Genomic DNA, 11,777 nt, shown 5'->3' with positions numbered 1-11,777 from the left:
GTGTGTGTGTGTGTGTGTGTGTGTATAACACAGTGTGCAGCTAGTATTTACCTTATCAACTTGTGGAAAAGCTGCTTGTGATCAATAATCACGTGACTTTCACATCACCACCCGTTTTTGATGGTTGTCAGTGTATTACAAAGGTGTAAAACAGATATTAGTACTCCAATACGTTGGTAAACTTTTTTTTTTTTTTTTTTAACTGTAAATTAAAGTTAAATCTGTAAAACGTAAAATATGGAAAAGGCAGCAATATTTTCAGTGTTTCGTGTCGTGCAATTACACTAATGTGTGGGTAGCCTGTCAGTCATCAAACCAACTGTAGTGACTTATTCTGGAATAAACTGTATTATTGTGCTTTTAAATGAATTGTTAAATATATTCTTTAAGTAATCAATGGAGTTAAGTCCAAATCACTGGAAAGACAAAATCTAGATTTATTTTAAATCAGTTTAATTAATTGCACACATAATTGACAGGTGTTAGAGCTTTTACAGTTTAATTTCAGTTCAGACAGGGACAACTGATTTGCTCGTCAAATCCCATGTTGAGAACATAGAGGTGGTCACGGATTTACATTTTCCTCATGAAGGGTTTAGAGTAGCCAATAACAAAGTACTTGTGCCCGCCCACTGGAGCAACTGGAGGCAATTCAAAACTTGATAAAATATTATTGTTTTTTATTGGCTTTTAATATGAACATATAAAAAGACACAAACAAAACAGTTACATCAAGAACCGCAAGCCACTGCCCATGCTGTCTTAAGCACTGTTACAAGAGGGGATGCCTCCATTCCAAAAAAACAAAAAACCAAAAAACATTTCAACCTCACCTGGCTACACAGAGGACGTCTTCACCTCTGAGCTGGAAATATATTTTGTTGTCAATCACCATCCATTTATCTCTTAATTATAAGCAAATGTACATTTTATCCACATTTTCTAATAGATTGATCTAGCTATCTAAAATGGAAGTCTATTCAAGAGGTTCCTTACCTTAAAAGTGTGGTCAAATTTAGGGCAACATACTACATTAAGGTCTTATTATGTGACACTGTCAACTGCAGCACGGACTATTCTTTAAAAAAAAATCTAAAGAAAAGGGAAAAAAGTTGGGCGTATCATGAAAAGATGATGGAAGACCATGCCTCGACTCAAAGACGAACCTAAAATGACAAGTAATTTGACCCTTCCTGGCGATATTCTTTTGTTGAGACATTCCCAAGCACAGATAGGATACAGTACTGAGTATTCAAGTCAGAAATCAGGATTAGTTGGAAACAAAAACCTTTAAAATTGCCACTAGTGAGCTAAGTGCAGTGATTTTCTCTGGAATCTTGGAGGACAAGAAAAAGTCCTTTTGCTATATTTATCACTATTCGTAGATGCAATGAAATGTCCAGATCGGAGATCTGACTGCTTTACATGACCTGAAGGTAAAGGTAATGTACGCAATGCTGGAACCTGGATCGAGAGTCGAGTTTGACTGAGAGGAAAATGTAAAGACAAGTAGAACTAACACGTCATCCCTGAGTCCTCCTCAACAGATCAGCCCATGGATGTGCCATTTGTGTTTGGTCGATTAGCGCAATTTTGATTTCTTTCGAGGTTTAGGTCAAGTCTGTATAGTCCAGACTAAGCGCCCCTTATGTTCGCAAATGGCTGAAATTGCACATACACCAGCAGGCCGTGAGAGGACACAGCGTTATCTACCATCACAAAGCATCATGCTGGAAACTCATTGCTGCGAAATGCCTCAAATGCGCACACACACACACACACAAAAAAAAGAGCAAACGCAATTCAAATGAAAGAGGCAAAGACTGTTAAATCAATAAATACTCATTCTGACAACAAATTAAAGAACATATTTAAGAACCGCGCCTGTCGCCAAGTCCACAAAACGTCACGCAAATGTTAACACCTCCTCAGCCAGTTGAAATGAACACAAACAACCTCCATACAATGGGCTCAAACAAATCAGCCATGTCTAAAATGAAAAACTGTAAAGTGGAGCGAAATTTAAGGTATTATGCCAATAACATCAGCTCCCCTGCTAGATAAACCTAGTATTTACTAATCATGTCTAGAAGAAAAAGAAATCAGCTCATTGTCCTCTCCTCAACCTGATTTAATCGGTCTGCCCTTCCTGTGTAGAATTTCTCAAGTCGTGACTTTAGCAGCCTTGCAAACTGAAAGAAAGCATTAAAATGACATTGAGACCTGCAATTTTCCATTAAATGATCAGAAAGAATACATTGCCATTATTACATTAGATATCATACAATATTTACTCGCTGACTAGCATTTCAAAAAGATCATTGATGTCAAAGCATCATTCCCTCCGAATGAAGTGTCGATTTGCGCACCACATTCAGTTAAGTTCACGCCAGTTGACCGACAGACTTGACCAGAAACTCGTTGCTAGAGTCAGAATCATTTTTAATATGATGCCTAAATGGGCAAGCACAAAATAATAAGTAATGCTTGATGCCTCTCCAGTGTTGCTGTACAAGGAAAACAAAAGGGATTTGAAGAAAGAAAAAAAATCATGTAAGGGATTCAACACCCTTTCAATAACCCTCTGGTCAAGCCCGCTGTTAGACTGAGGTAGGTTGTCAACTTCTGTGGACAAATTAAAAACAAAAATGAGAGATGGAAATTCTTCAGTTATGTCTCCAAATTGCATTGAAACGAACAGCTAATATAAACATCTCATTGTGGAGGACTAACAGAAAACGCCGCTGAACAGATTGTAAATGGTTGGATGATCTCGACCAAAGGAATGAACTTTTTTTGAGATACAGGGCTTTTCTCGTAATATTTTGAAGGCCTTAAAAAAGGCAAGATCTTAAATTCCCAGGATGGTTAAACCTGCCAGAACACAAAGTGGAGAGGAAATTGAGGACAATAGAGCTGAATTGAAGGTGGCATTACTCTTCCGTGGTCTTTAAAGGGAGAATACAGTTTTAAGATGCAGTGAATGACTGGGAATGGCTTTACGGGGCATCTACAAGTTTGTCAACGCGATGCCCGACTGCTCCAGAAGTCAGCAGCGCATGAGTTTGCATGTCTGTGTGCGTGCATGAGTGTGTATGCATTCGGGAGAGGATACAGGGACATGTTTCTTGAATTTCCAAGGCTTAGATCCCATCTACACCCCCCCAACAAGTCTAAGTGTCCTGCTGGTCTCAGTATGCGGTGACCAGGTCTTTGTCATAATCGTATCTGCCTCGTTTGGGGGCGGGGCTGTCCTGGCTGTCGTCCGTGTCCTCGCTGTCCTCAGCCCCACCCCCTCCTTCTTCCTCCGACGAGTCGTCCAGAGTCAGGTCCACCACTGCTCCGCCTCCCGACCCGCCACTGGTGCTGCCGGTTCCTGCCGACGCGCCACCCGATCCAGACTTCCCGGTCTGGTTTGTGCCGCTATGTGCTGGGGAGTGGCCGTTCGCCTCAGGAACACCTTAGACAAGAGACAAGTCCCGTTAGATATTTAGCTTTGCTCAAAAAAATATTACGCAAGTTAAATATATAGACCCTTTTCACAGACTGTGATGATGTGTGTCCACATTTATTAACATCATAAATCTATTTTTTAGATTTTATTTTTTAATTCAAAGTGCATTTACAACACTATAATTTGTTACAGTCTCTTGCCATTACAAAAAACTACTTAAGGCTGTTGCATGGGTGTTTCTATTCAGGGTTTTTCCAGGGTCAAAAATAGTCTTCGGTGGTGGCGGACGAACATGGTCATCCACACAGTAAAGTACCCTACCCCAGTGAACTCTAGTACTGACAATAAATCCAAAATAAAAGCCAAGAAACCATTTGTAATATTAACTCATCTATACATATATCACTGATTTTTGATATTTGGGACATACATATAAAAGCCCTCTGTGTTTAAAATAAAGAAATTCATCAAAATAAAAAATCTGGGTACTCAGGGCATTCATTGCTTTTATTTTTATGTAATTTTAAATACATGCTCTACACTTGGAAAATACATGTAAATCAATCTGTCCTCAGCATAAGAATGTCCGCCTTATCTCAAGAATCAGTGATATATATAGGGCTGTCAAAAGATTAATCGCGATTAATCGCATCCAAAATAAAAGTTTGTGTTTACATAATATATGTGTGTGTGTACTCTGTTAATTATTATTTATATATAAAAACACACACAAGCATGTATATATTTAAGAATAAGAAAAATATTATTTTTATAAATAAAACATTTATATTTATATATATATATATATTATAGATTATATAAATGTATATACAGTATATACATGCAAATATTTCTTAAATATATACATGAATGTGTGTATTTATATATAAATAATAATTAACAGAGTACACACACATATGTAAACACAAACTTTTATTTTGGATGTGATTAATCGCGATTAATCTTTTGACAGCCCTAATTTTTTATTTATTTATATATTATATATATATATATATATAAAAAAATCAATCTCTCTGTATTTTCTTGCTTTTTTGTAAAGTCATAAAACATTTTATTTTGCTATTGGAGTCAATAGGAATGCAAAAACTATATTTGTTTTATTTTCCGGTGACCGCTATAGAAGTAGTACCCAACTATGACTGAGAATACCGGAAATGTGAAAAGGGTCCATTGTCAATGCCATTTCAGAAGACAGAAAACCTTCTTACATATATCTACCACCGGATAGTCGGGCGAGCGACTGCTTTCCCGATCTCTATCCTTCTCTTTTTCGTCTCTGATTGGCCTCCATGAGCCGTCAGTCAAATACTCAATCTCCTCCACGTCCTCTGGTGTCTCTTTAAGGATCTCAGACAGTAACCTGAAACGGGGCACATAGAGGTGAGTTTTACTGCCAGTCCCAGAGACAAGCAAGGAGTCTGAGTAAGTGTGCTTACCCGTCAATAGTAAGAAGCTCAAATGGAGCCGGTTTGTCGCATACAGGGCAGGTCCATGTGGGTTTCTTTTCATTCATTTGCAGGAAGAAGACGGCGTCGAAACACTGCAGGTGAGCGCAGGTGAGCACTCGACATGGCACTCCAAGTCTCATTTTCACCAGCTGTGTTAAAAAGACACTTGTTAGAAGGCTTGCTGCGATAGTCATGTTACCGGTGTTCAGATGCCACACCGGTTTCATCACTTGCCCACTACGGCACCACCCCCACTGTCGTTTAGATTTTTTTAATAGTAATAAAATACTTTAGTTAAGTTAGAGAACGGACACTATAAATAAAAACTGAACATGTCTGCTTAATACAGAGTAAGCCGAACGCGAGTCCCAGCACAGACCAGCAGCAGGAGTCAGATTTCATTCATCACGAGAGTGAGGAGCTGAGCTGACGAGAAATTGAAAACACATGCTTTGTTCATTGAAAACACATGCTTTGCTCCGCTCCGTTATGAATACCCGAGCAGCCGTGCGCATTTAACTTTCGGCTTAGAATTAGCGATTTAAAAGCCCCCGTTAGTGATACCGGTATTACCGGTGTTGTCACACGTCAATTAACCGGTGGGGAAATTTCCTCAGTCACAATCCTACTTGTTAGATCTACTAACATTGCCACATTGGTTCCACAGCTAAAAGTGCACATAAAAAGACATAGGACACTTACAGGGCAGATGAGGGACACTCGCAGTCCCGTAGTGGCGATCTCACTCTCAGGATCAAAGCGCAGCTTGTCCTGAACTGTGTACAAAACAAAAAGCTTCAATAAAACATTGATGTATACCCACACATAAATGCTTAAATATTTTTGAAGAAAAAAAAAAGGATAAATGCACCAAGGCTGCATTTGTTTTTGTTTTTAAATACAGTAAAAACTGTATATTTAAATTTACTTTTCTATTTGAATATATTTGAATATAATTAGCCTTCAGAAATCTTTCTAATGTTCTGTTTTGCAGCCCAAAAACATTTCTTATCATCAATGTTTAAGTCAATTGTACTGTAATGAATAGAAAGTTCAAAAGAACAGCATTTATTTAAAATATAATTTTTTTGTAACATAATAAAAGTCTTTGTCAGTTTAATGCACTTGCTGAATAGTTATATCTTAAGTTAATACCTTTATATTACTGAAATGAAAAATTACAAAAATCGATAAAAGGGTTATAAATGCAATGAAAAATACTTATTAATTAATTAATTATTAATTATAAGTCTGATGATATATATAAAAACATGAACAAATTAAAAAGGTACAATAGTTCAATACAAGGGGAAAAAATACAATAATCTAAAAAAGGTACAACAGTTTAAAGTTACAAGTTTAGTACATTTGTTAAAATAAAAACTGATTTCATGTCAGGGTTTCAAGCATAAGCTCATCATGATGCAATGTTTGGTTAAGGCAATGAAACTTACTGCGTTCGCGACAACGTTCGGGACTCTCGACTGAGCAATGCTTCAGTTGGTTAAAGAGTTCTCCAGATGTGAACACCCTGACCAGATACACTGCCACAGAGTACCGCTGCATCCAAAACACAGCGGTCAGCAACAACACACTCAACTGTGCCTAAACCAAGTATCCTTCATCTAATATCCTTCATTCACAAATGAGGATATAAGAAAACAGCTCTTTGTATCAAGTCTCTGTACCTTTCCAAAGTTGCCCCATGTGATGGTGACTCTGTTAGTGACTGAGGAGAGGTGTAACCAGGGCGTGATGTTGACGGGTCGACAGGGCCGGCGCGGCTCAACACCCGGTTTGTTGGAGGGATAGTAACCCTGAACAAACAGAAATAAAATGTCATGTACAGCAACACAAGATATACAGCGTTTAGATTTACGATCATCCTCCCTGTTCTTTCAGCCTAATGAAATTCACAACTTACCGGTACATGACAGTAGGACTGATTCACTTTCACAGCAATATTAGGAGGATACTGGTCCTCCTGAACACCGATAGAGTCTGTGTAGCAGATTCTAGGGGAAGAAAAGGGCATGTTAGTGCCTCTCTGACACCAAAACTTGACCTACCAACAGAATTTAGCTGAATGACGTACCTGAGAACCACCTGAACTGATTTCATCCCTGGGCGAAGTTCACTGTAAATGTACAGGCATGAGTAAATACAATTGCAGATATTTAATATCTGTGTGTTAAAAAAGTTTTTGTATTTTAATCTCATCCAAAATAAAAGTTTGTTTTTACATAATATATGTCTATGTATAATTATCATATATATATATATATATATATATATATATATATATATATATATATATATATATATATATATATATATATATATATATATATATATATATATATATATATATATATATATATATACATATACACATACATATATACATTTTGGAAATATTTGCATGTGTGTGTATTTATATATACATAATTATACACAGTACACACATATATTATTTAAACAAACTTTTAATTTGGATGCAATTAATCGTGATTAATCAATTATCAATAATTAATCAATAAGTAAATAAGAAAATAGTTCAGCCATGTAGACTCATTGGCTGATATTTGTCCATTTTGAGATTATCAACATTAAACAATAATAACGGCCACTGAATAACGTATAATATAAGCAGGTTTTTGATTTTTGTATCATTTTTGGGGGGAAATCTGTGGAATTGTATCTGTATTTAAACATAGTAAAAAAAAAATCATTCTTTTCCAGCAAAAAGATCCATCTTTCATTTCCATTTGTTATTGCAACACCAAAAAAAGATTCTGGTACAGAAAACCTTTAAAGACAACTGTAAATATAATTCTGGCACACCATTACAAAAAATAAACTGTATAATCCTTATTGTTAAGCCATGATTAACTGTAAATAAATGTAACAATGCAAAAATGAACAATGGGCGTGTGACAATCTGCTCTGCACACTCATTATCCACACAGGCCTGCTTATTTTCTATCATTAAATTCCATTACATGTATGCCCACATTTCTTAAATATCATTGTTATTGGTCATCGGTTGACATCTAAATAAAGCTACCAGTTTGACTGCACCTCTTACCTGGAGTTCCGGATCTGTTCCACTTGGCTTGGTGTTAATTCAAAAACACATTGACTCTCTTGCAGCTTCTCACTGTTCTGAGCGACTGCAAAGAGAGTGACAAAAGCAGAATTATCTCGCTGAATGACTTCTTCGGCTAGGCACACCTCTTATAATTGGCCTATTATTTATTCATGATAATGGGACTCACTTAGTTCTGTAGGTGGCAGCAGCGTTTCTAGGTTGTGGTAGAACGGCAGGGGCACCAGTTTGACTTCGGCCGCAGGAGGCGGCACCGGTTTGGGAATGCCGTTGAGGTAGTCTGTTCCCTGGGCCGTGCCTCTGGGCGAGGAGGAGTTGAGGGCAGGGTAGGTTACTGGCACGGAATCCGGGCGTCGGGCAGCCAGCCAGGCCGAGGCTTTGGGGAAGCGCGTCTCGTAGAGCTGTCGGACGTTCTTTAGCAGCTCTGGACTGTACTCGGTCTGCACGAGCCGAAGAGCTCTTCCCACTAAGTCCTGCTTCAACCCGCTTTTACTGCGGCCCATGGAGGCCAGCAGCGTCTGCAGATCAGACACCCGGAAACTCTTCACCATGTTCTGGCAAGAATGAGAAATTCATTAATGAAAGAGTGACGTGAGGATCAAAAAACACTGTTGTTAGTGAGGTGTGGTGTATAGAGTTTGACATCTGGGTTGTTAACCCTAAAGGTTGTTGGTTCGATTCCCAAAAGGGAACAATTCAAGCACCATGTCCTTGAGTAAAGCCCTGTAAAGTAAAGGGATTTTTGCACATTCACTCTCTGACACTAGGTGGTGTTAGAAAAGCAGAAATACAGTGGTTACCCTGGTACACCAAGCAATGCTGAGCAACTTTCTGTTTTATGTAACAGCAGTATCTCTGGGCATGTGACCAAAAGCTTGAAGCTTATTGGTTGGCCAGTTTTCTTCACAGTGCGATGGAAAAAGACTCTGTAAAATAATGTCGCATTGACAGTATGCAAATTACAGTCTGAACAAAGTTAAAGCCACAATATGTAATTTTTCGCCACTAGAGGTCGCTTAATTAAAACAAAGGCGTAGCTTGTACTTTGTAGTAAGCTAGGTACTCGCGGTAAATCAAGAAAACGAGATTTAAACTATAAGACTAACTGTGTTGAGCTATATAACAATGATTAGCCAAACAGTTGCTCACCTGTCTAATAAAACACATAATATTAAAGAGTCTTTGGTTGTTTCCATGGTTTCAGAAATCAAGTGTAACGCGGGTATGATGTCATTGATAGGCGTCCTGGTTGAAATAGCTTATTCTCTGGATTTAAACATTCTTGGAAACATTTGGGATAATGTAAGTACACTAGTCAGCAAAATATATAACACTGTTCTAGTGGTTTTTGTGTATTATAATTCAAAAATCGTACATATTGTGCCTTTAAACAACTGTTTATCGCACAGAATTTCAGCCCCAATATTAATTTTGTTGTGAACAGGCCTAAAGACACATAAACTCCGGGCATTCCAGGGATATTTCCCCTATAGTACATAAAGTTACTTTAGATTAAAGCATATACTAAATTTTCATATTTGCTAAAACTTTAGATTACTTTTTATAAAGTTGTTTATAGAACATGAAAATTGTTTTGACTTTTTCAATTCGTTGCGAAGACATCCCTTAAGCTTCTAAATGGCCTGATTCTCTAGTTCACCACGACTGTCATGCAGGCCGATGACACCCTCCATATAAACATTACACAGGACTCAGCTCTGCCAAACAGGTAAAACAATGAGGTTCCCCTAAGGATTATTTGAAATCATCCTGTAGTAATGGATATCAGCATGGATGCGAATATCTGCTGATATTCAGTAGTAAAGAGACACTGCACAAATGAAAATGATACAGCTTGTCAAGCAACCCACATGCATCAATTGTACATGTGACTATACATTAACATGCATCACTTCAAAGTAGTTGCAAACTAATTTCCAATTTTGTTGCTTTTCACAACTACATGGCCGTATTGTTTGATATATGAAAAGCTATGGACTGTTTTGTTGTTTTGCATTGTGCAGACTAATCATTCATTTCCACAGGCAGCGCGCCCCCGCGCGCGCGCACACAGGAACACTAGCTGTGTCTCAAAGCCTGGTGAACTGTCTACCCAGACTGCTTTTTGAGCATCAAATGAACATTCAGAACGTTCAAACATTCGAAGCGAACGTTAGAACGCGCCAAATATGCCGGCTACATAGACAGCTTACTGTGTTTTAAGACAGAACCATTCACATACACACATATACAAATTGCCAACGCACTTTACACACTCCCACTTGTCCCGTGTGAGCACAAAACACCATATTATGGAATTAAACTCAAGTTGTTTTAATAGGTACCGCATCTGACTCGAATGGCTCCTTTTACTTTCACTATTTTTAAAAATCTCATCTACTCACCATCGCTTCTACCAGTTCGGCCGCCATCTTCGCACAGCAGCCCCGCGAGAGCCTGAAGCGAAAGGCAGCAGCTGGCCAATGAGAAGCCGAGAAGGCGTTCGATGACCGCCGCCGGTGTCCAATCAGCGCGGCGGACTGTCCATAAGTAGGCGGGGTCGTTTGCGAAGAGGCGTGACGGCGCGCTTTAAAAGAGACAGTACAGTCAAAAAAGAAAACTTGAAGCAAGGTCTACCCTTTCTGATAGGCCTCTGGTGCTTGTAAACCTACCCACCGTCGCCTGAACTTCACAGTCTGATTTGCCCACTTTAATAGTCTGGTGTGAGAGCGAAAGCACATTGCATTTTGCATTCAGATGTGATGTGAGAGGTGGGTTTCCCGCGACAAGTGGAAGAGGAGCGCATGGCTGCATCCGATCCATTCCGCATGGAAAAATCCATTTCATGAGTTGTAAAAAGCCGTGATATTGAGGACTGAATGCTTTGTGTAATTTCAGCCCTAAAACGACTACAGAAGCACACTAAACCATTCATAAATATATTCAAAATCGCATCGAGTTTACAATGTATTGTTATATATAATACAACGAGCATACTTGCTCATTGAGGACAATTGGGTAGAAGACAAGTCTGGAAAATCCACACGAGACTGAATCCACAATCCTCAGGAAACTCCATGCCATGTTTCTTTGTATTGTATGTGGTGGGGGAGGGGAAGCAGAGAATGTTTGAGAACAATTTGCTGAGGTAAATATCATGCGTGATATAAGCAGAGCTAGGGAAAACAGGTAGGCCTACATTGTTCATTACAAGTGAAAAAATAAATAAAAATAAAATAAAATATACTTATGATTAGAACAAGAATACCTGTCCTCAAGTCATACAATAACCTCACACTATTTTGGTAAAAAGGGAAAGTTCAGTCTCACTAATTCACTGTATATGATACTCCAAACCTGTATTCTGTGGAACACAAAGGTTTAGGCAGAATTACAGCCACATTAACCTTTCACTTTCAATATGTTGAAAACATACAATGAAAATGCATGATGACTGGGGCTGTCTATAACTCTTTTTGTGTTTCACTGAAGAAAAAAAAGTTGGTTTTAAACAACATAAAAAGTTGAGTAAAAAGATGACGGAATTTGTATTTTTGGTGAACTCTTTCTTTAAGAAAACTGCATGTTAATCCTCTCTCCTAGCAGACGATGGCGCTGCTGTCTAACAATGGTTTGCTTCTTTTAAGAACTTACGTGAAATAAGATAAATAAATCCAAACAACAAGCAAAGAAAATGTACAGATTTACTCATTTAGGATGATACTCGTGGTCAATTTGCTCAACC

General features: G+C 38.2%; 1 protein-coding gene across 1 annotated transcript; it reads right to left on the bottom strand.

Annotated features, from left to right (window-relative positions):
* Positions 1–414: 414 nt before the first annotated feature.
* On the bottom strand, positions 415–10,508 carry pias4a (protein inhibitor of activated STAT, 4a). The gene is made up of 11 exons (XM_079808152.1): positions 10,438–10,508; positions 8,202–8,586; positions 8,012–8,096; positions 7,019–7,060; positions 6,848–6,938; positions 6,612–6,740; positions 6,378–6,483; positions 5,626–5,699; positions 4,912–5,072; positions 4,684–4,835; positions 415–3,460 (listed from the first exon to the last, which is right to left on the bottom strand). Exons 1-11 carry the CDS (start codon positions 10,462–10,464, stop codon positions 3,192–3,194), a joined length of 1,521 nt encoding a protein of 506 aa, XP_079664278.1. The 5' UTR covers positions 10,465–10,508; the 3' UTR covers positions 415–3,191.
* Positions 10,509–11,777: the final 1,269 nt, after the last annotated feature.

This window comes from Gobio gobio, assembly GCF_949357685.1.
Source record: "Gobio gobio genome assembly, chromosome: 24".
Lineage (NCBI taxonomy): Eukaryota > Metazoa > Chordata > Actinopteri > Cypriniformes > Gobionidae > Gobio > Gobio gobio.
Note: the sequence above shows the minus strand (reverse complement) of the source record. Positions and strands in the feature narration are given on the sequence as shown.